We start from the raw sequence: 27,169 nt of genomic DNA, 5'->3' as shown, positions 1-27,169 counted from the left end.
CTGTAGTAACTACACAGACATGGCAGTGTAGAGAAAGGCAGTAATTACAGTGCATGTCTACAAATAAACACAACAAAAAGTGACTAGATTTTACTGTCCGTACAGTAACATACTGTATATTTCCACAAAGACACTAAATAAAAAGCTGGTGACTACATTCTGTAAATAGTTAATTATTGAATACCTTTCTGTATGATTTAAAAAAAAAAAACTATTGACACAGTATTATATATATATATATATATATATATATATTATATATATATATTTATATATATATATATTTATATATATTTTTTTTATATATATATGGTTGGTTTCTTCTTTAAACAAACCTTAAAAAGAAAATAAAAAAACAAATAGATCTTTTGCGTAGTACACAGCTGTCCTTGTCCCAGGGGAACAATAGGGTAAACCATTGCATCTGCTCAATGCAAGTGCACCAGTCTTGATTCAGTCTTTTATTACTCCTTCTTCCTCTGCACCTCCCCTCTCCTCCCCTGCACCGTCAGTGGTCTTATCCTCCATCCTCTAGGTTATGTGCCCCGCCGCGCCCCGGCTCCACCCTCGTTCTCTAGATGTCCTCCTTTGCCTCGTTGTTGTTCATCAGCTCCTTCCGCTGGGCCAAGAAGGGGTACATACACTTATCAGCCCCCAGGAACCGGTACATGCAGACGATGGCCTCGAAGGGCAGGATGCTGTGGATGAGAGAGAGGTCGGGAAGAAGTTAGACCTGCACAGATCATATCCACTCACAACGCTGGGAAGCACATCTTTGGTGCCAGGGGTAGAAGAATGTTTGGTGCAGGGGTTGAAGAATGTTTGGTGCCAGGGGTAGAAGAATGTTTGGTGCAGGGGTAGAAGAATGTTTGGTGCAGGGGTAGAACATTTTTTGGTGCAGGGGTAGAAGAATGTTTGGTGCAGGGGTAGAAGAATGTTTGGTGCCAGGGGTAGAATAATATTTGGTGCAGGGGTAGAAGAATGTTTGGTGCCAGGGGTAGAAGAATGTTTGGTGCCAGGGGTAGAATAATGTTTGGTGCAGGGGTAGAAGAATGTTTGGTGCAGGGGTAGAAGAATGTTTGGTGCCAGGGGTAGAAGAATGTTTGGTGCAGGGGTAGAAGAATGTTTGGTGCCAGGGGTAGAAGAATGTTTGGTGCCAGGGGTAGAAGAATGTTTGGTGCCAGGGGTAGAAGAATGTTTGGTGCCAGGGGTAGAATAATATTTGGTGCAGGGGTAGAAGAATGTTTGGTGCAGGGGTAGAAGAATGTTTGGTGCAGGGGTAGAAGAATGTTTGGTGCCAGGGGTAGAAGAATGTTTGGTGCCAGGGGTAGAAGAATGTTTGGTGCAGGGGTAGAATAATGTTTGGTGCCAGGGGTAGAAGAATGTTTGGTGCCAGGGGTAGAAGAATGTTTGGTGCAGGGGTAGAAGAATGTTTGGTGCAGGGGTAGAATAATGTTTGGTGCAGGGGTAGAAGAATGTTTGGTGCCAGGGGTAGAATAATATTTGGTGCAGGGGTAGAAGAATGTTTGGTGCCAGGGTAGAAGAATGTTTGGTGCAGGGGTAGAAGAATGTTTGGTGCAGGGGTAGAAGAATGTTTGGTGCCAGGGGTAGAATAATATTTGGTGCAGGGGTAGAAGAATGTTTGGTGCCAGGGGTAGAAGAATGTTTGGTGCAGGGGTAGAAGAATGTTTGGTGCAGGGGTAGAAGAATGTTTGGTGCAGGGGTAGAAGAATGTTTGGTGCAGGGGTAGAATAATGTTTGGTGCAGGGGTAGAAGAATGTTTGGTGCAGGGGTAGAATAATGTTTGGTGCAGGGGTAGAAGAATGTTTGGTGCAGGGGTAAAAGAATGTGAAGATACAAAACAAAAGAGGAGCCTGACCTTTTCATGAAGTTGACCATGTAGACGATACGGGGCGTGCAGATCATGGCCTGGTCGGTGAGGATGGCTCTCATACACTGGGTCACACAGAACTCTGGTTTCAGGGGCGGCAGGAAGGGCTCAATCTCTTTCCTGTGCAAAGAGGAAGTGACGTACCAATCAGAGGCCGGCCCGAGAAAAACAGAGTGCAGAATACACACACAAACTAAAGTCTCATCTAAATCATTAACATCCATCCCAGCCCAGTAGAGAGGGAGGGGAGCCCATGGAGCAAGGTACCAACACTGACACTGACAGGGCCCGGCTCAGCCAACCCATTTATAATAGTGCATTGCCCTGTACCTTAGGCTGTCTCTCTCACTGTAGAGAACAGGCCCATTATATAGGGAGGGGAGGGAATAATATAGTGCCGTCTAACATCCCTTCATGGACTTCATTTATTAACCTCAAAGTGGTTTTGAACAACACTATAACTCTGGGCAATACACCACAATGAAAACATAATTTACAACAGATGGTGATTTTGGATGTCCTGACCTTATCCTGCAGCCTTTGAACATCCCCGTGTCCACCAGGTAGGGGCACACGAGGGTCATCTTAATGCCATCCTTATCCGACGCCTTGATCTCGTGGCTCAGCGACTCGTGGAAGCCGATGGCACCGAACTTGCTGGCGCAGTAATCCTAAAGGGGTCATGACAGAAAAGGCATCCCCTGTCAAATGCTGTGACTGTGACTGTTAATTCTCCTTCAAAGTCAAGGAAAAAGGTGAATCTGTGTTGCTCTATCAAAGCATTTACAACACCACATTCAATTCCCATCGGGAATATACACAGTATTGTAAGACACTCTGGGGAAGAGCATCTGCTAAATTGGAATAAGCCAAATTGCAAAGGTCACAGGTTCAAAGCCTGTTCTACTCATTCTGTCATTGTGGACACAACAGGTGAAACCATCATAAACACGCTGCTAACAGATTCCCTCCTCCTCTCTCTGACAGCCCTAAGCTCCAACGAGTGCTTGTCGTCTTTACCACGGTTTTAACCGCTTGAGCTACACAAACGCTACGTACGGGATCGCTCTTTCGTAACCACGCAACATTTAAAAGACACATGTGAAACACTGTTACGCTGGCCGCTACCACGGCCTCCGTTCTGGGGCTTGTGACGGTGTCATAGGGTCATGTCGTCTTGCTGTCTACCGCTGTGAGACGCTCTGGGTGAAGAGCCACCAGTGTTGTTTGCTCAAAGTGAAAGACACTGTGTGGTAAAGGTGCTAACCGCACCACACCTGACTACACGTCCAACAGGTTTCTGGTTTGCTACATCCTGCCTGAATGACAGAATGGCCACCTCCAAGAAGTTGCCGCCGCTCAGCGGATTATTAATGCCTCGCCCCAGGCACTCAGTCTCCTACTTCCTGAAAGCTACATGCCACAGAAGACTCCCAAATGGAGCCCTCTTCCCTATAGAGTCATGCTGAACCCTACAAGACACCCTACGGTCCCTGGCCGAAAGTAGTGAACTATGTAGGAAATAGGAGGCTGTTTGGAACAACAAGAAAAAAATCCATCTGTCCTGTCTTGGCTGGTTCTATAGTTTCATTAGAGTTTCCCTGCCCTTCCTGGGGGTTGGGTTGTTGGCTTGGCGGGGGCCGGTTTGATGTGGTTCGCTGGGGAACTAATCTTCAAAAAGATGTGGACAAACACAGACAAGATCAAGAACATTTGCCTCTGCCCACATGACAAGCTGCCAGGCTGTATGGTCCTGAAATTAATGTACCCCTCTGCCCTAAAATCACAGTCAAGCCTTTTCTAGGAACTATAATGGCACAACAAAAAGTTGGACTACGCTCTAGTCTCTTTGAAGAGAGAATTAATCATTATGGATGAGTGGCCGCCTACGCAACAAAAGCTAAATGCTCAGCTATAAAAACAAAAGGCAATGGGTTGAGCAGTGCCTGAAGACAGCTGGGAAATGACACCACTCCAGAACAGGAAGTGAGAGGGATTCCATGTCTTCTGGAATATTAAAGAACCAATTTAACAGGCTTCTGTGGAACACTCAGCTCAGAGTGACAGCTACAGCCAGACTTTCCATTGTTCCCGGGACAAACGACGACCAAATCGTTTTAACACGCACTCAGATAGCACTCGAAAAGAAAACGATGGCGGGGGTGGACAAAGGCGGTGGGGGGGTGGGGGGGGTGGTGGTGGCAAATAAAATATACAAAAAGAGAAAGCGAAATCCCTTCCATTTAGCGGGAATTGGCTGTGACTGAAAACTGTGACAGCTCCGATGGTTTCACAAAAAGACTGATGAAGATGTTCATCTCCCGCAGGGTCCTGTCAGCCTGTTCTCTCCCTAGAGCCAAGGCCCCAACAGGGGCTCCAACACCCCGCCAGAACCCCACCAGCACAGACAGACAGCCCGAGAACCAAGGACCCAACAGGGGCTCCAACACCCCGCCAGAACCCCACCAGCACAGACAGACAGCCCGAGAACAGGCCCCCCGAGCTCATCTCTGTTCATTAATTTTCCGGACTTGCGATGGCCGATGGGGGGTTCTACAAGAAAGACGGTGTGTGTATGTGTGTGTGTGTGTGTGTGTGTGTGTGCGCGCGCGCGCGTGCGTTTTAGGTCTTAATATATTCATGGGGACCAAATATCCCAATGAGTATAGTAAAACCAGAAATAATTGGACTCATGGGGACCTTTTGCCAGTCCCCATGAGGTAAAAGTACATTTCCGGCTCAGGGTTTAGGTTTAGGGTCAAACTTACAATTTATTTCATAGTTAGAATTGTGGTTTCTTTAAGGTCCAGGCGTTGTTGGTTTAGGGTTAAAGTTAGGCATTCCATTTAGGTATAGTTTAGGCAGAAACGTTAATTTATTGAGGTTAAGGTTAGAGTTAGTGTTAGGTTTAGATTCGGGTTAGGTTAAGGTTAGGGTTAGGCTAAAGGTTTAGGGTTAAGATTAGGGCAAGGGAGCATGCAATTTAAATTTTCTGGTCCCCATGAGGATAGCCATACAAACTTGTGAGTGTGTGTGTGTATGTGTGTGCGTGCGTGTGCATGTGTGTGTGTGCGCGTGCGTGTGTGTGTGTGTGTGTGGTGGCTCACCTCCACGCCAGCTGTGCTGAATAGACCCAGGGAGCTGGCGACCGTGACGATGTGACCATGGTTCACCTCCAACATCTTGGGTAGGAATGCTTTGGTGGTCTAGAGGAAGAGAGGGAGAGAAGGTTAGTTTACTGGTGCAGTTTGTCTTAGCAACTCAAAGCCCTTTGATCTTCTCTCTATTCCATATCCATGGTGATGTAAACAGAGAGAGAGAGACAGTGAGAAAAACAGTTAGACCCAACTAAATCATGAGAAACAAATTATATTTGATGCACTGGAAAGAATCTACAAAACAAAACACAAATACTTGCTCTAAACAGAGTTTACAGTGGCTGAATACCTAACCACTGAGTGGCCCAGAATGTAGAGATACTTTGAACTGTGACACTGGTATCAGCAGATCCACCAGGGTCTTGGTTTCGTTGTTACCACCCAGCACACAGCAAACAACAATATATTTTAAATGATTTTATTCTTGATGTTAGAGTCTGTTTAGGTGTGTGTGTGTGTGTGTGTGTGTAATTTTTCATTAGAATTTCTGGATACTTTTTCTAGTTTTTATGTTCAACTCGCCCTGACTATATTCCCTGTGCCAATAAAGCCCTTTTAAGTTAATTAATATAGAGTGAGCCAGAGAGAGACAGAGTCAGAGAGAACGCGACAGGTGGGAAGTGAGAGACAGTGGGAACCCACAGAGAAGACTGGCCTGGTGACACCAGAGGAGAGATGAACTGGTTGCTTCACTGCTTGTGTCTGCTCAGTTCCCACACAGATCCAGTACCAGACGCTGCGCCCGCTCTAAAAAGCCGCTGACAGAACCAATCACAGCCCTCCATTCACTCACCAAGGACCACAATGCAATTCAACCTCTGTCCAGTCACTGCCCTCCGTGCTGCCCCGGGCAACGGTGAGAGGGAACAATACCCAGAGAGCGGGTTTGTTCCAAATCACACCCTAATTACTACACCGCTCCCTACGTTTGACCAGAGACCTATGGATGTTAAGTGGCTAGCGTAGGGAATGGGGTGCCGTTTGGAACGCACCCAGGAGGGAGAAAAGGGAGAGTGATCACCGAGCACAGAAAGGGATGAAAGTGCTCAACTATTTGCCACGCGAGGCTCTGAGTGAGTAGAGAAGATCAATGGGAGCATGGGAGGTGGGGAGGAGGTGGGGAGGAGGTTGGGAGGAGGCCGGGGGGGGGACGAAGTTGCCCCCTAGACGCTCATCTGATGTCAGCTAACGTGGGTTCCATCTTCCAGGCCATTCCGCTGACGCTGCCATTCAAAGCCATTCACCGTTCTCCCGGTCATTTTTACCGGGAATGAATCCCCATAATCTGGTGTTCCAAGCACCCGGACTAATTGACTGACGACCATTAAGGGCAAAATGTCAGATGAAGGATCGGAATTCCCACATTAGGAGATTCCTTGTGAACCGACCAAGACGTTGGCAGATGGAAAATCCCCACAGCGTTACCAAGGACCCTTTCCCCCACCGAGCCCACAGACCAGCACCCGCCTAGCGTCAACCAGTCCGCGGCGATAGCGAAGGATAGGGTGTCCTGCTGGGAGGTTCTTCAAAACCACCTGACTCTGCTCAGCTGGGCTCACGCGCTTTCTCGTCCATAATTACAGACAGACACACAGACACACACACACTGTTTATCTATCTTTATTTTTTTATTGTAAAATAAACCTACCAACAAGTATTTGTTTGTGTACTTAGCCTCCATATAAAACGTCTAAAACGTGAACCTTTTTTTTTTTTTTTTTTTACAACCAACACCTCATAAGCAAACTCCTGCTGGCTTCAGGCCTCATGATTCCACCCTGAAAGCCAAAGCTGCTGGGTCACTGGGCTGCTGGGCCAAGCTCTCAACCCAGCCCTCCCCTTTATGTAGCTGTGTAGTGGGAGTGGGTCCTGGGTTCAGTGAGTTGGCTGGGTCAGGTACGGGCACATCTCTGTTAATGCTGCATTTGCACGCATAGCCCGTCATCCACCACCATCTTGGCACGGAGAAGCCGTCTCAGCTCCTCGCCCAGGTCTGACAGTCCCTCCTCCTCCTCCCCCTCCTCCTCGCACCCAGGGCCCGTCAGTCGATGAGCGGAATATTGCAACAATTATACTGTGGATGTTAACGTCGTAGGGAGGTGCAGATGTTTTGGCTCAGTCGGCTCAGATCTGCCCTACCTGGCTATAGAATGTGCTGTTATAACTCACTATAGCAGATGACCCCCCCCCCTTACATTGACTTAGCCTGCCAGTTCTTTTTTTCCCCCAGCAACAGATGGAGAGATTTCTACAATACTCCAGTCGTCAAATCAACAGAGACAAGGACAGAGAAAGAGATAGAAATAGAATTTTAGAAGTGCAGAAAGGTACAGATCCAGAAATGCAGAAACACAGATGAGCAGAGAGACCAAGGCATGCACAGAGAGACCAAGGCATGCACACAGACCAAGGCATGCACAGAGAGACCAAGGCTAGCGCAGAGAGACCAAGGCTAGCGCAGAGAGACCAAGGCTAGCGCAGAGAGACCAAGGCATGCACACAGACCAAGGCTAGCGCAGAGAGACCAAGGCTAGCGCAGAGAGACCAAGGCTAGCGCAGAGAGACCAAGGCATGCGCAGAGAGACCAAGGCTAGCGCAGAGAGACCAAGGCTAGCGCAGAGAGACCAAGGCATGCGCAGAGAGACCAAGGCATGCGCAGAGCCAAATGCGTCATAGTTTGGATTTGGCGTCAAGCTCTTAGAAAATGTTTGTAAAGTTCTACACACAGGGTTACAGTTGGGTCTCATTTTGTGAATTCGGTTAGTGGACCCCAGACCACACAACCATGGAGGACAACGGGTTCTGTAACTGACTGCAGGTGCAGCAAAAATAAAAAGCTCCAGCTGGTTTTAAACAAAGCAGCACGCCTTGTTTTCATCACAAACACAGACCTCTAATTCCCAGTATGTCAGCTAACATTAACAGTAAGTTTGTCTGTTTCTCTTGCGTCAGAGTGGAGGAGAGGCTGACCACATCACTTAATGTTGTTTTGATATTATTGTGTTAAAGTTGTAATTGTGTCTAAACTCACATAAACAGATCAGACACCAAAAATTACCCAACATGACATGTCTCTGCACTGTCTACAAGACCACAACACCAGGGGTCTCTGCACTGTCTACAAGACCACAACACCAGGGGTCTCTGCACTGTCTACAAGACCACAACACCAGGGGTCTCTGCACTGTCTACAAGACCACAACACCAGGGGTCTCTGCACTGTCTACAAGACCACAACACCAGGGGTCTCTGCACTGTCTACAAGACCACAACACCAGGGGTCTCTGCACTGTCTACAAGACCACAACACCAGGGGTCTCTGCACTGTCTACAAGACCACAACACCAGGGGTCTCTGCACAGTCTGCAAGACCACAACACCAGGGGTCTCTGCACAGTCTACAAGACATACCACCAGGGGTCTCTGCACAGTCTGCAAGACCACAACACCAGGGGTCATGGACAGTCTACAAGACCACAACACCAGGGGTCTCTGCACAGTCTACAACACCACAGCACCAGGGGTCATGGACAGTCTACAAGACAACAACACCAGGGGTCAAGGACAGTCTACAAGACCACAACACCAGGAGTCTCTGCACTGTCTACAACACCACAACACCAGGGGTCTCTGTACAGTCTACAAGACTACAGCACCAGGGGTCTCTAGACAGTCTACAGAAGCCAGGAAGTGCATAGAACTTTATAGAGCCATATTTAAACAGAATGGACCTCGATCCCTATTAGCTCAACCAACAAAGGGTTAAAAACTTTTTTATTTTATTTATACATTTATTTTTAAAGTAATTTAAATTTGTCTTTCCGTGTACAGGTTTAAAAGCATGGCGCTTGCGACGCCAAGTTTGCTGTTTGTACAGGTTCTTTTTTATTCCCTTGTGAGCCCGGTACAAGAACAACATTTAATTGCACTACTGTTAGTCACTCTGGACCCTCTGCCAAATATGTTCTAAAAAACTGCTTTAGTTGTGGCTCTTTTCTTGTTTTGTCTTGGTTGTGCTCAGTGATGCAACATACAACCAACAACATAGTCGGCTTGTTTGAACTCATTTTTAACTGTATTTTAGGGTATCAACAATCAATTATCAACAATCATTATTTCACCTTAATACATTAGTTTTATTGTATGTCGTCAAAAGTCAATAAAATCTATTTCGGTTGAATTATACAGCCGTTGAATGGTAAATGTGGACCAGCCAGCCATTGTCTCAGTGATATTGTTATTTCTTGACATTAACACCTCAGGTCTAAATGGCTGTATCACCTTCAGGTGGACACCAAAAGGCCAGCTCATCCACCAACGCGGTTCCAGCACTCCTCAATGGGGAGTAATGGTCCAACCAGAAGAACACAATAGCAATGAGAAACTCTCACTGCTCCAGAGGTGAGCGGTAAGGCACAACACATCACTGCTCATTCCACTCCAATACACATTGAACAAGACATCGGCTTTAGACAGAAGTAGCCATAGGGAAGATCTGTTGGAAAAGTTCCCAGCGTTATCTTGGAAGGTGCTGTGCGACAAGTGACACGTTCACCCTTTTACGCCATAAAAAAATGCATATGTGACACAAATCTGGCAACAATTCTTTTAAATAAAACTATTGTAGTGTAAAAATGCTGTAGCCCAAGACCTATCAGACCCATCCTAGATATGACCCATGTTGTCACCTCTGCTGATTGACCCACACTGTGAAACATGGGAACCACAGCCAACTGGTTGGGAGAGAAAGAGATCTTCAATTTGCCTTGGATCCAAAGTGTTCAATCTCCCTCTGTCTTAAGGTCTTCCATCTTCGAGTCTTAAGGTCTTCAATCTCCTTGAGTCTTAAAGTCTTCAATCTCCCTGAGTCTTCAAATCTTCAATCTCTCTCAGTCTTAAAGTCTTCAATCTCCTTAATTCTTCAATCGATTTCTGTCTTAAAGTCTTCCATCTCCATTTGTCTGTCTTCAATCGCCCACAGGGTTAAAGTGTTATTATTATTAGTTGCAGGAGGTTTTCATGTCTTGGTGGGTGATTAAGATGATGCTTAACTAAATATACCATGTGAACAACACTAAGATCTGATAATGAGTTTATAGGCAATTTTTATAATTCCTTCTATGTCAAGAGTTCAATGCCTAAAGTTCCTCTAGTGTTATGCCTTACGAAGGAGCAGATCTCTGACCAGCCGACAGGCCCTTCTTAGGTCTTACCCATGGTTAGTTGACATGGTCTGGGTGGAACGAAACACGGAGTCACACAACCTCCGCCCGCGACCTCGGGCAACCTCTTAGACACGGAACGTGTGAAAGTGACCAGGGGCTCATGTCTTACATCAGAGCGGTGCGTAATTGGGCCTCAACGCTCCCCGTTCTGCTAAATTACTCCCCAACAGAGCTGCCCGGCCCCCTGGCCCCGCGGGGGTGTCCTGACGGCCTCTAATTGCCGCGTACCCCGAAGACAAACTCGCCCACACAAAGCTGCTTGCAGCTGGGGTGTCAGGGCGTATTAGTGCTAGAGCCTGACCCACAGCAATATGAACACATAAGAGCTAGAGGAGAACCAGATGGTCATTTAATTAGAACGACCCGACACTGACTGAAGGCCAGACAGAGAGATAGAAGGAGAGAGAGGGAGGACCACAATGTCCTCGGTCAAATCACCCACTTTGACGTTTCCCCATTGAGAGCAGTATTGACTGAGGTTTGAGAAAGTGGAAGGTCTGTGTGTTTCTAATGGAGAGGGGAATGTACTTTGCTCTGGTGTGTTTGTGTGTGTGTGTGTGTGTGTCTGTGGGTGTCTGTGTGTGTGTGTGTGTGTGTGTTTATAGTGTGGGATCACGTTCCTGAAAGGTTTGCTCAAAGGGAATTACCTTCATCTGCAACAAACGTGAAACAATGAATGCACAGAAAACTCCCAAAACCCCTGTTGTCAGGGAAGTCCGTGCCACTGTCAACACACACACACACACGCACGCACACGCACACCTTATTGCTAAGCACCAGCCATCCCCACCCCATGTACAGGTGCACTGATCAAGGCGGAGAGAGCCTATAAAACCACTCAAGTAGCACCATTCTGCCTGGCTGACTCCATTCTCCCGGCCGGGCAGGAATGCAGGCAGGGGAACTTGGCTCCTGTCGCTTGGCGTGGCGTCAATCCACCAAGCCACAGACAAGAAACCAATTGTCAGAGAAGTGGGTCAGGCAGCAGCTCCCCATCACCCCCTGATCTCATCTAGCCCATAGGAAAGGAGAGGACGGGTGGCCCTCCTTCTCCCTCTCTCTCTCTGTCTCTCCCTCTCTCTCTCTCTCTCTCTATTCTTTTATGTCCTGTCCTGCGGTTCTCCTGGGAGTTTTGTGAGACACAAGATTCACTTCCACTACATGAACACAGAGACACACACTCACACACACACACACATACACACACACACACACACACGTTGAATACCCTGATCAGGTTTGTGAGAAGAGACTTATAGAAGGCTGCATTCACACAGGCATCCCAATTCTGATCTTTTTTTATTGGTGTGTTAGCCAATCCCATCCATAATCGGGCTAAAGATCAGATTTTTGTTGCCTGTATAAATGCTGAGTTTTTTTCCCCTTAACTGCAGTTCACAAAAAGAATGAGTCATGCTCAAAAACCTCAAAGGCTGCATTTATGCCGAAAGCATAGTTTGAAAATAATTTCCCCCTTAGATGCCTTTTGACCAATCACACATTACCAGATCTTTAGCATCAAAAGGTTTTTAGAGCTAATCTGATTGGTCCAAATTCCAGTTTACGTAAAGAAAATAAGATCAGATTTGATCTGCCTGCGGGAGAGCAACCATGGTTCCTCTCCTCTATACTCCAGCCAGTAACATTCCAGATCCATTTTCCTCTCTTCTTCTTGTCTCAGGATCATCAGAACAGCTGTTGACTTATCAGGCATAACATCCGCTCCCATCCCCTCCCCTAAACTCCCCTAAACTCCCCTCTCCTCTCCTCCTCCCTTCTCCTCTCCTCACCTCCCCAATCATCTACCCTCCTCTCCCTCAAGAAAGGAACAACAAAGAGAAAGAGGACAGGATCCAAGCCAGCACCTGCTGATCTGTGACACGGAGGCCGAACGGTGACCCCCCCCCTCAAGCTGCTCCGGTCTGTGTCCTCTCCACCGAGCCCAGGGTGGGGGGCAGAGGGGCCGCCTGGAGAAGACGCATGCTCAGATAACCACCCACTTCCTGTTCACTTCCCACTATGTTTCTTTAACCAAACAGTCTATCTACACTAATTGGAGCGTTTTATGTGAATTCAGCGCAGTGAACCCACAGTTAGGTCACATTAGAGCACAGAGGAGGTGCAGAGAGGAGGAGAGGAAGAAGAGGGAGGTGGAGGGAAAACAGGAAGGGGAGGAGACTTTAAGGGGTTGAAGGGATAAAGGAAAGATAGTATTCGATAGTAACGTGGTTGGGTTGAGCTACTGACAGCATGCAAGATCTATTCAGATATGTTTGTTGGAAGAATAATGAGCAAATGCTTGACAAGCCACACAAAAGAAACCAACTAAAATCGTTGTTTCTTTTGGCCTGAGTATCTACTGTGTAAATGACAGATGTGGAGCAATGTCCTGGACATATGATATGCTAAAGAAGGTAGGCATGCTGGGAAAGGATGGAATCGCTCACCCCCTTCCATTTCTCTGGCTCCTGATCCCTCTCTTTCTGTCTCTCTTTCTGTCTCTCTTTCTTCCTCCTTAAGTAAACTAAAACTGACACACAAGAACTGGACAGCTCTCCCTGATTTTAATCCGTTCTTTTGGCAAACACTTCCCGCGCAAGAGAAAACCCCCCAAAAAATCCTCTTTTGCAATATGCATCCTGCCAGCAACACTCCATTTGTTTTTTGACTGAGGCTCTGAGGGCACCACATCATTTCAAACTGGTATTAACGTCTTGCTCAGGTACTTATGTAGAAACTTATGTAGGCCCCAAATCAAACAGCGCGTTCAGTTGAGTTGAGTCATCACGTCGAGCAACGGATTCATTTGCACAGCTGCTACATCCCAGAGCAAACCGAACACGTATCAAAGCGCTACATAATTCGCTCCTTGCATGCGGCGGGCGTGGCCATGGAGAGCGAGAGGCGAGAGAGCGGCCCCGTCTCAAAAGACACCCGGTTCCCTACCAAGTACACCATACCAGAGCCTTATTGGAGTCAGGGATCGTGGTGCTGTTTGGAGTGTGGCCACTGGGGGCAGTGTGTTGGTCCAACTCCATTCATCCAGCCTGTGTCTTTAATGAGCCACGTCCTCCGTCCTCCGTTCTGACATGATGGTCTGTCGCCATTCATTAGGCCCCGCTTTAATCTGAACCCCTCCCCCGAAACACATCACTGCACCCCCTCCCGCTTCTCACTCACACAACTTCCCTTGACCCTCTCTCCCCCTCCATTTCCCCCTCTCTCCCTCCCCATTTCCCCCTCTCTCCCTCCCCATTTCCCCCTCTCACCCCCTCCATTTCTCCCTCTCTTTCCTCCTCCTCAACAAAAAAAAAAGACTGGGTGCAATAAAATCTAATAACTGGGGAATAGTGTTCACATTTGGACGCAACGGTAACAGAGCTGTGAAGCAGCAGGAAGTGGGTCATGTCTAGAAGAGACACCGCTAGCGTCAGTGACGTCAACGCTTGCATATTCGAGTCACGCTGGGGAGGATTTTAGCATATTAGCTAACACCAACCCGGTTCCTAACCCCAGTTCTCCTAAAACCCTGCGACGCCACAAAGTGGCAAACAAACGGCCATTCGGTCTGGGACTTTGATTACAACGCAACCTAACACAAAGACACCATGCTACGAAAAGTCCCCTCTCCAGAGGGACTGTGATCTCTGTGGGTCTCTAAACAAATTGCCCCCCATCACAACTGGCCCCCCACAGGGGTGGTCTTCTCATCAACAGCGCTCTCTGCATGGTCTCGTTTACTAACATAGGCTTAATTGGGGGGGAGCTAATACAAAAAACGATTGCTTCCCGCCCCCCCGCCCCCCCAGACAGGATGTGTCCTATTCAATTGGCTTTTAATTAACTGCTCCGGCCTAGCAGATTGAAAGTGTTTATTTGGTCAGTCACAGGGTGTCACCTGGGTTCTTCAGAAGGTACAGTCAGACCCTATTCTGAAACAGCTCGTGGATCATAGCCACCATTACTACTACGACTGGGAAAGAGCTGTGCTCCGCCCACTCAGAGCCACGTCCAGTCTAAGATAAATATTCCTGTTGGCCAGCGGAGGAGAGGGAAAACAAACAGCCAACAATGTGGGATACGTCCCAAATGGTACCCTACTCCCTGTTTGGTGCACTACTTTGGAAAGGTTCCTGTGAAAAACAGTGCCCTACACAGGGAACAGGCTGGGGTTTTGGAAGCAGGCTCTGCAGGCCTGGACCTCCGTAGATGCAGAGAGGACATGACATGTCATAGGAGTCTGCCCTCTCCCTCGCTCCCTCCCTCCCTCCATTCCTCCCTCTGTCCTCTCCATCCATCCTTCCCTCTCTCCCTCCCTCCCTCCGTCCCTCGGTCACCTCCATCCCTCCCTCGGTTCCCTCCATCCCGGTAACCTATACCCTTTGTAGTGCCCATGAACTGGCGTGGAGTACTGCACTAGGTAGGGGGCCATTTGGGACCAGGGCACTGTGTGCTGGCTAAACAGTGCATCCCAGCCCGGGGCTAGGAGAGAGGAGGCCAAACGGCCTGGGGCTAGGGGAGAGGAGGCCAAACGGCCTGGGGCTAGGAGAGAGGAGGCCAAACGGCCCATGGCTAGGGGAGAGGAGGCCGGACTGCCAGGGGCTAGGAGAGAGGAGGCCGGAAAACCAGGGGCTAGGAGAACAGCGGTGACTCATTTACTGGCCAAAAGGCAGAGAAAGACACTCAAGCGTTCCAGTTTGACACACACACACACAGAGGGTGAGATGATGAAGTGATAGGCAGAGCAAGAGAGAGATGGAGAGAGAGAGAGAGTAAGAGAGAGAGAGAAACAAAGAGACCAAAAGACAGAGAGATAGAGGTGGACAGAAAGAGCGATAAAGAGAGAGAGTTAGACAAAAAGAGATAAGGGAGACAGACAGAATAAGAAATATAAGAGATTGAAACAGAATATAGGAGGGAGGTGTGTGTGTGTGTGTTTTTCTTAATTATATAACAGGGACAAAAATGTCCCCATCAACAACCTCCACAACATGACCAAGACATTCCCAACCCTGAATCCATCAATTATATAGGTTTTCTTAATACAAATCCCTGAATTAATTAATCAATAGTATTGGCTTGCAACCTGATTTACCAGCCAGAAAACGCATAGGGGGGCTTTGAACGCAGTTTTAATCCACTTTGTTCTGGGTGGTTGTTCTATTGCTTCACTGATTTGAAAGGAAAAACATGTAATAAATATAAGAGACAACTTCCACTAACGCCCACTTTAGGGACAAGTGTCGCGGACTCACCCAGAAGTGCGCGTGGCAGTTGACAACCATGGTGCGTTCAATCAGCTCGTCCGGACACTCCAAGAGATGGTGACCAGAGACTACGCCGGCGTTGTTTATCAACATGTCCACGTTCCCCACCTCCCGACGCACTTTCTCCGCCGTAGAGTACACACTCTCCCGCTTGCCCACGTCACACACATACGTGTACACCTGCGGCTGAAAGGGGGGAACCTCCTCTACCCCTCCGACTGATCCTGCAGAGAGAGAGAGGGAGGGGGGGGGGGGGTTAGTGAGAACGGACTAGAGCACGGCATGGGAACACCGCAATGAAGTCCACGCAGGCAGAGCAAAATAAACCTGTTTTGATCAGTAACAAAACAATAAACATCACAGGAAACAATATTCCATCAGTGTTTGGACAAGTTTGACGTGTCATCATTGCTGTGCAGCAGTTCTGAAACAAAAACACGCCTGTACAGAGCCAGCGCCGGCGAGGGACCTAAATCCAGTCCTCCGCAGAACAGCCTAACGTTGCCCTCAAATAGCGTGGGATTGTGTTTCCTCGGTAAACTAAGTCGACTCGCTTTAATTTGCTATAAAACAAAATAATGTTTAAACAAGGCACAACCTTATTAGTAGGCTATATAGAGTTACAATTTTGCAATCGGTAGAATAAACAATGTCATCGAGGGTGACCCTGACCATGACAATATATTATCTAGTGATGAGTAACGGTTCTATTTTTTTTTTTAAATGGAACGGATGAAGGATGTTTTGGTAACTCACCGTCTTTGGACATCGTGGTTTCACTGTCCAGTTCACGGTAGATCTCCCGGACCATCTCTGCTGTCTCCTCGTTGCTTTGGCTATTGATGTCCCATAACACCAGTATTGCCCGTCTCCGAGCGAACTCCTTGGCAAACAGCCGACCGAGGCCGCTTCCAGCCCCGGTGATCACACACACCTGTCCCGCTACACTCTTCTCCTTTGGCCTCACCACCCATTTAGCTCCGGCAGTGACAAAAGCCCAGAGCACTTTCAAAATTACCACTAAAAACTCTGCAATGATAACCATCATTTTGAATGCCTAAATAATGAAAACCACACTAAAAAACGAGTATAAACAGTATTTAGTGAACACCGAAAGTTATTTTCAGGCTAGTGTGGTTTGAAAGACAGTTCAATATTGCAGTCGAAGGTAAATAGATAACCGACCGAACTGACCTGTAAACGCATTCAAATAATACTGCCAGTGTTGTTTGTTAAAAATACTGTCAATTAAATACGTTTTAAATAAAATAGAAGTATATTTGACAGATTTTTCTTAAATAAATTACTACAACACAAGACAGAAAAAAGTAGACTAATGAACGCAAACCTCAAAACGAGAGAAAAGTTGTAGCCTAGTTTTTCCCCACTTTCTCCTCGGTCGCACAATGAATTCCAGTTGACACAAGTGCGTGCAGGCTATGTGGATTCGGTGAGGACTGGGTTTCGTGTAGGCACTGAGCTTCACCCTTCCCTTCTATAGCAGTGACAGTCCTTCACCGCTCTAATAACATAACAGAGCCTCACGCGCTTTTTAACCAGTCTGCCGGTCAATGGATCCAATAGGGCGCGAGCAGACAGAAATAGAAGCAGATCTTCTGAGATAAAAGGCGCGGAGTGAAAGCTGAAGGATGATCGTGAGCTCTTGTGCCACCTGCGGGACGTTTCGCGTAACGGTTTCCTGTCGGTTATGTGGTTACTTAATGCTAATTATGCAAATGTAATGTGCATTTATATTGTCATAGCCTACACGTTTAAGTTTTTTAGGGGTTGACATAGCCTAAACATGTGAAGCAAAGTTATTTTGGCCAAGGGTGACCACATTTTCAAATCTCCAAATCGGGACCCTTGCGTAACCGCACGTTGATGCACGTGCACGTGTATAGGCTTAGGCACGCATGTTAGTCATTATGCGTGCTTGTGGTTGGTGGAGGGGTCGCGCTTTGATGAGAGTTGTTTCTTTGCTCCACAGTTCAATGCAGTTGTTTGTTTGGCTTTAACTCGTATGTGGAAACATTACAGTATTATGATTTTTGTGGTGAAAACCGGGACAATTTACTTGTGAGTGTCGGAAACCGGGACATTTTAGTGTTTTACAGATATTTGTTGACCCGGGACACCCAGCTTGAAACTGGGACAGTCCCGGACAAATCCTGGTCATCCTAGTTTGGCCTCTTTAGCTGGAACAGTTCAAGAGAAACTACACTGTTCAACAAAAATGAATGGAACAAGTAATCATCACTGTAGGCTATAACACCAAGTTAATGAAACTTCAGGGATATCAATCTGTCCAGTTAGGAAGCATGAGTAATTGTGAATCAATGTCACCTGTCTTGGTGCAAATGAAAGTGACAACAGGTGCACTGGAGAGGCAACAGCAAGACAACCCCCAAAAAGGGAATAGTTTTGCTGGTGGTGTCCACAGACAAATACTCTCTCCTTATTACTAGTGTCCTTGTCACTACTAGTAGCATGAGGCAGCACCTGCAGCCCAAAGGATTGCTGTGTCTCCCTTGAAGGGTCACACAGACCTTCCAGGGGCATGGAGGAGATACCAGGAGACGAGCCGTTACACTAAGAGAGCTGGACAGGGCCATAGAAGGGCATCAATCCAGCAGCAGGACCAGTATCTGTTCCTTGGTTTGAGGAGGAACAGGAGCACTGCCAGAGCCCTACAAAATGACCTCCAGTGGGTTACTGGTGTGCATGTTTCTGACCAAACTGTCAGAAATAGACTCCATGAGGGTGGCATGAGGTCCTCTTGTGGGACCTATGCTCACAGCCCAGCACCGTGATTGGCACTCGCCAGAGAACACCAGAATTGGCTGGTCCGCCATTGGCGCCCTGTTCTCTCCACAGATGAGAGCAGGTTCACACTGAGCACATGTGACAGAGGTGAAAGACTCTGGAGACGCCGTGGTGAATGTGATGATGCCTGCAACATCATCCACCGGTTTGGCGGTGGGTCAGTGATGGTCTGGGGAGGCATATACTTGGAGGGTGGCACAGACCTCCACATACCAGCCAACAGTGCCCTGACTGCTGTTAGGTACCAGCATGATGATGACCCATTCATCAGACCCATCATCAGACCTTACGCTGATGCGGTGGGCCCTGGGTTCCTCCTGGTGCAGGACATTGCCTGGCCTCATGTGGCCAGAGTGTGTAGACAGTTCTTGGATGACAAAGGCATTGATGCCATTGACTGGCCCTCACGTACCCCAGACATTAAACCAAAATGTTTAAGCATTTTGAGCAGGGATAACCTCAATATATGAAATACTATTTTAGTTTAAAAGGCCATATGTAAGATTTTTACCATAGTCCTAGCACAAATACAAACATAAATGACCAGAAGATAGCTGCAGTAAATGTTTAAAGTAAATAAATAAAAATATTTTTCATATTATTAATATCATATTATTAATATTAATAAAATTGTTCATATTATTAATATTATTCTGTGGAAATCTTGCAATCGTAAATGCTCAGAAATAAAGTGTAACATCAAATATACTGGAGATACAACCAAAATATATGTTAATGTGACAGCAAAACGCGCAGCGGCATAGTACATTTATGCTCAGGCAGATCAATAGACAAGAGCTGGGGTCCTATAACCTTTTATCCCACACATGCGCACGTCGAAAACTCTCTTTCTCGGTGGACACAATGGCCGACGCAGAGTAAGTGTTTTCTGCTATTCTACAATCTGTGTCCATCTACCAATTACATTAATATTTTTAGTTTTCTGACTTCATAATTTGTAATTACATGTAACGGTCATGGTTTTCGTTTGAGTAGTGTTGGTAATTGTGTTTTGTACTTTGCGATATTCTGTTTATTTGGATTATTGGAGGCTGCCAGAAACATGTCCGGCTCTCCAGTCAGTTTACACGTTTCAGTATATACACATTATTTTATGTAATCTGCATATTCCTCGTAGTGTTAGGTACATGTTGTCTACGTTATGTTTAAATGTTTAGTTGCTTGGTCCCCACACTGTCACGATAATATTTGAATCAACCACCGAAGTAGTTAGCAGCTAGTTCAAGATAGCGTTTCAGCAATGGCTAATTAGCCTGGACGATAATAATCAGCTGTTTTTGTGTTATTTAAGTTATTCTCCTGTTAACCTTTTTCCTGCTACTTTAAACGAAGCGTTGCATGATGTGTTACAGAAAAAAGGTCCCGGCGGTCCCTGAGAGCCTTTTGAAAAGGCGAAAGGCCTTCGCCACTATGAAGGCCATGCGCATCAAGAAGATACTCGCCGAAAAAAAGGTACGTTTGAAAGCATTTGTGCCTGTGCGTGATATTCCGCCTGAAATGCGGTTGTTGTAGATGAGTGGTGGTGATGGTTATAGCGGAAAACTAATATAACCCGAAGATGACCACCTCATTTACACAATGTGGTTAATGATGCTCAACTTTTTTCCCCATCTTATCGACTGTGGTGAAACCAGTCTGAAAACTAAGCCAATTACTCTGAAACCACGTTGAAACAAATAGCAATTTTGTCTGTGAGATCAATTTAGTTCTGTAACACTTCAGTGTACCCTGCTTAAAACAAAATTGTGATTTAAATTGTATCTACAAAGGGACACTAGCAGTGGTCGGACTCAGTGATTGTCTACATTCAAGTCATTTGACAGAACAAGGCAGAACAACTTAAGCTGCATGCTAATGAAAACACAGACAAGGTGTAAATTGTCGTTTTGAACCAGAAACTGGTTGCTGGAACAAAGCTCTAACCGCTAGTCGACCTGTCGTCCTGTGTACCCAGAGTCGGAAGACGACCAGAAAACTGATCTACAAGAGGGCTGAGCAGTACCACAAGGAGTACAGGGAGATGTACAGGCGTGAGGTCCGAATGTCGCGGACCGCCCGCAAGGTTGGGAACTTTTACGTGCCCGCCGAGCCCAAGTTGGCTTTCGTCATCAGGATCAGAGGGTGAGTTGCTTTCAATGAAAGTCTGTTAGTAGTAATTAGTTGTTTCCACTTGCCTGTGTCTCAGTGGCTTGGACACTAAGGTTATGACGAATCACGCACCTGATACTACAGTGATGTAGTGAATTGGGTGGGACAGTCACTCTGTTTTCCCAGTTGTATGATGTTGGTTGATGATGCACAACTTTTTTCCCCATCTTATCGACCGTGGCGAGACCAGCCTGAAACTTAAGCCAATTACTCTGAAACCACATCGAATATGAACTCCACAAAGGTCTGGAAGTTGAAATAAGGCGGTGTTCTGAGCACGCGTAACCCATCTGCCTCTGTGCCTTCCCCCAGTATCAACGGCGTCAGCCCCAAGGTGCGCAAGGTCCTCCAGCTCATGCGCCTCCGTCAGATCTTCAACGGTGTTTTCATCAAGCTGAACAAGGCTTCCATCAACATGATGAGGATTGCTGAGCCCTACATTGCTTGGGGGTAAGGCGGAACATACTTAGTTCACTAAACAGCAGCATAAAGCAGATTCACCTGAATTTTCTATGCAATATTTTAGTGCTTTAATGAATGCACCAGTGATGTTTTGATGAAGACGTGTGTTCGTAGTTTGCTGTAATGTCTTCATAAAACAGAACATACTGCAGTTGTCCCTAAAATGTGGTTAATGATGCTCAACTTTTTTCCCCATCTTATCGACTGTGGTGAAACCAGTCTGAAAACTAAGCCAATTACTCTGAAACCACATTGTGTTACTAACGGGACTCTTAAAGCTGCAAGCCTGCAGATCAGGCCATGCTGTCCTCCTGACTCTTATGGTGCTCAGACCAGGCAGCCCGTTTCTTACTGTTTCTCTAGCTGGCACACTGACCAATCAGAGCAGCTCTTCACAAAACATGTGGATTCTACTGTGATGATGGTCAACAGGCTAACGTTATGCTGCTGTCTCCCAGATACCCAAACCTGAAGTCGGTGCGCGAGCTGATCTACAAGCGTGGCTTCGGCAGGATGACCAAGCAGCGCATTGCCCTCACAGACAACGCCTTGGTCGAGAAGGCCCTGGGTACGTGTTTACTGTAGAATACAGTAGCTAGGTTCAAGATGGTGATCAAGATGGTGAGGTAGATGCCTTTTAAAGTTTCTAATGTGGTTAATGATGCTCAACTTTTTTCCCCATCTTACCGACTGTGGTGAAACCAGTCTGAAAAATAAGCCAATTACTCTGAAACCACATTGTGAAATTTGTCACTGCAGTTGGCACCGTGTGAAGCTGAATGTATAAGTTTCGCATTATTAGAATTTAATGAACATGGTTCTGTCATTTCAGTACACCGGGTGGTCTGTGACAACTATAGAACATTGTTCCTTTTTATCCCAATTAGAGCCAGACCTTGTAGTCTTTGACTGTAAAAGGTGTTATGTTATCAGGCCCTCAAGCAGATCTTTACCAATGTTTTGGGGCTGACTTTAATATTTAAATTTGCATTGTATTTATTCCTCCCTCCAGGCAAATACGGCATAATCTGCATGGAGGACCTGATCCACGAGATCTACACAGTTGGGAAGAACTTCAAGCCTGCCAACAACTTCCTGTGGCCCTTCAAGCTGTCTGCACCCCGTGGTGGCATGAAGAAGAAGACCACTCACTTTGTGGAGGGAGGCGATGCTGGCAACAGGGAGGACCAGATCAACAGACTCATCAGGAGGATGAACTAGACAAGGCAGGGTGAGAAGGGGTAGCTGGGTAGAACTTCAAAGGACCCGGCTCAGGAGATCATCCCTGTTTCTGGGGGGGGGCTACTCCGGAACGTCTCTGCTTTTGTTGAGCAATGTAGTGCTGTTGGATTGTCAGTCAAGTCTGTGGCATTAAAAGTGTGTAGATGTTTGCGCTAGTGAACAAGCACTAGAGGAAGGTGACTGGGTGTTCCTGTTTGTATCTGTTGCACCCATGATGCTTTTACAAAAAAAACTCCAGAATTAGTCTTAAACTATGCTGACCCTGTTCCTGGAGAGATTCTGGGTCCACTCTTGTTACTGCTTTAAGTTGTCCTGAGTGTGACGATCTTGATCAGATGGTACAGATGTTTTTGTGTGGGTCTGTGTAGCTATACGACGAGACCCGTTTGAATAGGATTATATTCATAGAAACTAAAGTCCTTTTTACATTTTTGGCAGATTTTACCCTGGTCCTGCACTAAAATAAACCTGAATGGACATTTCCACTTGGTTTAATTTTAGTCCAGGACTAGGGTTAACATTACAGAAAGGGACTGTCATTTATTTTATTACATTTTTGGTATGTTTAGATGGATTTCTTTTCAAAAGGTTCACCTTAAATATTAGGTCTACTTTTCTAGTGCATTTTCTATTCAAAACCATTAGCTTAACTTTCCTTGGTGTCTGTATAGGTTCTTCTCTTTCTACACAATGTGGTTAATGATGCACTCCTTTTTTCCCCATCTTATCGGCCCTGGTGAAACCAGTCTGAAAAATAAGCCAATTTGTCTGAAACCACATCCAGTAAAGCCCCATTATATTTTTACCCTATTGAGATTACATTTCCTATTCAGATGATATACTTGGACTGAACATGGCTGTGTTGCCTTAATCCTGTATTCAAAAGGTATCATGACCGTTCCTGGTTTCCTGGGCAGTGTCCCATAGAGCTCTATATGGGGGAAGTTTACCGCAAGCCATACTTGCATCACTCCAGTTTCTGCTGAATGTTGCCCTCAGAATGTCTGCAGTCTAGTTCATGGTTGTCCAATATGACGGCTGTTACTAATGTGATTTTTGTTTTGCAGGTTTTTCAACGGGATTCTGTTCAGTCTGTACAATAAACATCAAAAGCAATGTGTTTGTGGTGTTCTTGTTTCAACAAATGCACTAACTAATTTCAGCGACTGGTAAATTATATAAAAATGTTGTCAGTTAACCTTTGTCGTTAAATGAACCAGTAGCCTTAGCCAAACTGCTAAAGTGCACCAATTAAGTCCAGATTCTAAATGACACTAAATTTTATCAAATAACTGGTTCAGGAAATATTTACAGTTGGTTTTGACGTTCCCTCGCAGGCAGTTCATTTTGTAATTGGGTTTTTGGTGGCTATTGTCTGATGTCCACGTTAGATGGTAGCCTGGTCTATTGAGTGTGAAATTACATGACTCTAAAAGACGCTTCAGAAACCCCAAGAGCCCCTACTTAAATGTAAGGAATGCGCACGCGTCTCTGTTTAGCGAGAGCGATCGAGTCACATGACTATGGGCGTTTGAAATTAAGTCTACAAAGCTATCATGTGCACGATTAATCTAAAAATTCACTATTAGGAAAAGCAAATTACTCATCCCATACAAACGCCACTCCGATGTCACGTAACCACTAGACGGGTTCTTTCGGGCGACGATTCTGAGTGTCGTTTTCATTTGAGGAAGTAACCGTCGTCGGATTTGCTCTAGGTTACCATATTGTCAGATTTACCGTCGCTACGGATTCCATGTCTGGTGTAATGTTTTTCCAAGTGAAGTTCCCTACGGTGGACAAAAAGGACTCACAAGAAATGCATCAATCATTGTCTCCCAAAAGCATAGCTAACTACACAACACAACTTCCGCAAATGTAGCACTTCACATTTTCATTACATGTTCTTTGTGGTCAAGCTAGCACATAAACTACCTTGCACCGATGTTATACTTCTAAAAACGAGGTATTAAGGCTAGATGCTAAACTAATTGTCGTTGTCCCTGTCGAAAGCTCAAATTAACAAACTCATGTGCCGTTCGTATACCGCTATGGCCCATTGGTATTGTAGTTTTTAGTGCATTTTGAAAAACGAAACTGGCGGTAAAACATGATATTCTCAACATCGCTTACATATATTTTAATTTGGTTAGGTAATGACCAGGGTGTGCAAAGTCCCACCGTTCGGAAGTTTCGCTTCATGGAGTGGGCTTCAAAGCTTTTGTGGTGGTGCTGGCAACGATGCTTCTAGGGTCACAGTCGTCATGAGGTTCGCTGCTTCGAGCTCGGTGTGGCGGCGGTCAGAGCGATAACCAAGTAGCACATTTCCCCCATAACATGAAATAATCAAAAAATATAATTTATAAACATACATCATGCCAAATCAGGCCTCTCATATTAGATGATAATATATGCTCAGTAAACTAGCCACTGAACTAAAACTACTTAGTTTTTTTGCATTGCTTACACACTAAAAGTAAAAGTAGTACACTATTAGCAAAACCTTACACTCAAGAAGCAAAACATCAGCCCATATTTGCACAACTATAAGCACACTGTCAACCTCACACTTGTTGCAAAACTCTACACACAGTGATTTGCAAAACACTAAACACACTTAACATACATTACACACAAAAATCTATCATGAAGTCACTTCCTTGCAATACCAAAGCACTGACTGTCAAATTACCGCACCGTCCAACCAATTGGTTCAACAGTCATCAGGTGTTGATACACTTGTTTGCTTAATTGTAGACACACCAATCAGGTGTATAAACACTATAAAAAGCAGCAGGTGAGTTCATCGGTCTTCAAGCACAATGGAAAGAGTCAGAGAAAGAGTACGAGGACGAAGTGGAGGAAGAGATGGAGGCCATGCTGGAGGTAGAAGAAGACAAGAAGGTGCTCAAAGAGGACCGAATCTGACAAATGAGATCCGCGCAACACTGGTTGACCACGTTGTCAACCACGGCCTGACGCTGAGGGAGGCTGGACTGTACAGCCAAATCTAAGCCCATACACAGTGGCAAGTGTGATAAGAACATTTTGACTGGAAAATAGGTATTGTAAAAATATCATCATATCAAAAACATCTGCACGGTTTCAGTAACTGCTTACAGTACTGTATTCTATGCACTATCAGCATTTCTGTTACCTGAAATTACTGTACTATTGTATACTGTATTTTTTTCTACATAGGATTGAGGGTCAGGAACGACAAGGGGGAAGGCCTCCTATGTTCACAGAACAGCAAGAGAGGGAGATAGTAAACATGGTTTTGGCCAACAATGCTATAACATTCAATCAGCTCCAAACTAACATTGTCAATAACCATGCCAGTTTCAACGATATCCATCAGGTCTCAACATCAACACTGGCACGCATCCTAAATAAAAACCATATTCAAATGAAGCAAATTTATCAAGTGCCTTTCGAGCGCAATTCCGAAATGGTGAAACGACTGCGGCATGATTATGCAGAGGTATGTATTCACTTTAGCAGTGTGATCTTGCATACGGTTTTATAATCTTTTACTGTACTGTAATATGTATACTACATCTATACTGAACTACACAATTTTGCCTGACACTGTTCTTCAGAGAGTTTTATGAATGGATGGAGAGGAGATCCAGCATGAGTTCATTCACGTTGATGAGGCTGGGTTCAACCTGACGAGCACACGAAGGAGGGGAAGAAACATCATTGGCCACAGGGCTATAGTCAATGTCCCAGGGCAACGTGGGGGTAATCTAACACTCTGTGCAGCCATTACACAGAATGGGGTCCTCCACCTCCATGCCCATATGGGCCCTTACAACACAGCACTCATACTTACATTCTTGAAACAATTGCACAACACAACAGCGGCAAATCTAATCGATCATATGCAATACATTGTTGGCTGGGACAATGTGTCTTTCCACCGCTCTGCTCTGGTTCAGAACTGGTTTCAGCAACATCCACATTAAACCGTCCTATATCTTCCACCATACTCTCCATTCCTCAACCCTATAGAAGAGTTTTTCTTGGCATGGCGGTGGAAGGTATATGATCTCCGTCTCCAGGCTGAGGTACCCCTCATCCAAGCCATGGAGGAGGCCTGTGACCAGATGGAGGTAGCAGTGATGCAAGGATGGTTTTGTCATTCAAGACGTTTCTTTCCAAGGTGTCTTGCTAATGACAACATTGCCTGTGATGTTGATGAAATTTTCTGGCCAGATCCAGCTAGGCGAAGAGACAATGTCTAGTTATTTTTTATTTTTTACAGTAAACTTACAGTACAATACGTAAAGTGACATTTTGTTACAATATTATGAATCTCCATGTCAACATTTTGGGCGTGTTGAGAAATGAATGAGTTTCTGCAGTCTGCAACATTGGTCTTGTATAGTGTTTGGTGAATTTACATTATATTTGTACTTTGTTGATGGTAGCCTACTCTAATTATAGGGAAGTAGAAGTGCTAAAAGTGTTTTTGGTTCATCACAGCAGAGTGTAACTCGTGCAAGCAGAGTATAGTAATGTGAAACGTGTGTGTTTCATATGGTAACAAAGTGTGGTTTTTAAACAGAAGTGTATAGTTTTTACAAGAGTGTTTAATTATGCAAAGGATCTGTAGTGTTTTGCTAATTGGGTGTGTGGTTGTGCTGATTGTGTGTAGTGTTTTGAAAACACGGGCCCTGTTTTGAAAATCGTGCTTAAGCATGCTGTCATTCTTCAGCACATTTGTTGTTAGAATTTTGTTATATTTTACCAATATATTTTCATGGGTAAAATAAACCCGGGGGTATTTTACCCCAAAGGACAGGGGGTGTTTAACCCAGGGAGGCGTTTAACCCCAAGCCACCCTGTGTGGAAAAATGTAGTAAATGTAGTAAGAAAGTACATGGAGATATTTGAGGCCAATATTTGCAAATGAGTTAGTTG

The 27,169-nt window shown here is 45.7% G+C and overlaps 2 protein-coding genes and 5 non-coding genes across 8 annotated transcripts; 6 read left to right on the top strand and 1 right to left on the bottom strand.

The window, feature by feature from the left end:
* Positions 1–293: 293 nt before the first annotated feature.
* Positions 294–17,105, bottom strand: rdh10a (retinol dehydrogenase 10a). Its single transcript, XM_029116318.2, has 6 exons — positions 16,298–17,105; positions 15,530–15,765; positions 4,999–5,097; positions 2,417–2,562; positions 1,880–2,011; positions 294–698 (listed from the first exon to the last, which is right to left on the bottom strand). Exons 1-6 carry the CDS (start codon positions 16,587–16,589, stop codon positions 575–577), a joined length of 1,029 nt encoding a protein of 342 aa, XP_028972151.1. The 5' UTR covers positions 16,590–17,105; the 3' UTR covers positions 294–574.
* A 2,106-nt stretch (positions 17,106–19,211) lies between these two features.
* On the top strand, positions 19,212–23,360 carry rpl7 (ribosomal protein L7). 2 transcript variants are annotated; one of them, NM_001303638.1, is given in 7 exon segments: positions 19,212–19,245; positions 19,741–19,840; positions 20,343–20,509; positions 20,849–20,986; positions 21,457–21,566; positions 22,011–22,229; positions 23,308–23,355. In NM_001303638.1, coding segments are annotated over 6 exon segments (738 nt in total). In that variant the 5' UTR covers positions 19,212–19,231; the 3' UTR covers positions 22,220–22,229; positions 23,308–23,355.
* LOC114829954 lies at positions 19,966–20,057 on the top strand. Its single transcript, XR_003777757.1, has one exon. It is a non-coding gene; the product is annotated as a small nucleolar SNORD12/SNORD106 (small nucleolar RNA).
* LOC114829951 lies at positions 20,669–20,761 on the top strand. Its single transcript, XR_003777754.1, has one exon. It is a non-coding gene; the product is annotated as a small nucleolar SNORD12/SNORD106 (small nucleolar RNA).
* On the top strand, positions 21,161–21,252 carry LOC114829953. The gene has a single exon (XR_003777756.1). It is a non-coding gene; the product is annotated as a small nucleolar SNORD12/SNORD106 (small nucleolar RNA).
* Positions 21,647–21,738, top strand: LOC114829955. The gene has a single exon (XR_003777758.1). It is a non-coding gene; the product is annotated as a small nucleolar SNORD12/SNORD106 (small nucleolar RNA).
* Positions 22,930–23,021, top strand: LOC114829950. Its single transcript, XR_003777753.1, has one exon. It is a non-coding gene; the product is annotated as a small nucleolar SNORD12/SNORD106 (small nucleolar RNA).
* Positions 23,361–27,169: the final 3,809 nt, after the last annotated feature.

This window comes from Esox lucius, chromosome 21, assembly GCF_011004845.1.
Source record: "Esox lucius isolate fEsoLuc1 chromosome 21, fEsoLuc1.pri, whole genome shotgun sequence".
In the NCBI taxonomy this organism is placed as follows: domain Eukaryota; kingdom Metazoa; phylum Chordata; class Actinopteri; order Esociformes; family Esocidae; genus Esox; species Esox lucius.
The sequence above is the reverse complement of the archived record's forward strand: the minus strand, read 5'-3'. Positions and strand labels throughout refer to the sequence as shown.

Bases quoted from the DNA above. Each gene is read 5' to 3' on its own strand.
- rdh10a (XM_029116318.2), bottom strand. From the start codon at position 16,589: ATGATGGTTATCATTGCAGAGTTTTTAGTGGTAATTTTGAAAGTGCTC. The intron at 5,098-15,529 runs GTGAGTCCGCGA...CTCTTCCTCTAG, and splicing joins ACTGCCACGCGCACTTCTGG to ACCACCAAAGCATTCCTACC. The intron at 2,012-2,416 runs GTCAGGACATCC...CTCTTTGCACAG, and splicing joins TTCAAAGGCTGCAGGATAAG to GAAAGAGATTGAGCCCTTCC.
- rpl7 (XM_013131557.2), top strand. The intron at 19,841-20,342 runs GTACGTTTGAAA...CTGTGTACCCAG, and splicing joins AGATACTCGCCGAAAAAAAG to AGTCGGAAGACGACCAGAAA. The intron at 21,567-22,010 runs GTACGTGTTTAC...TCCTCCCTCCAG, and splicing joins CTTGGTCGAGAAGGCCCTGG to GCAAATACGGCATAATCTGC.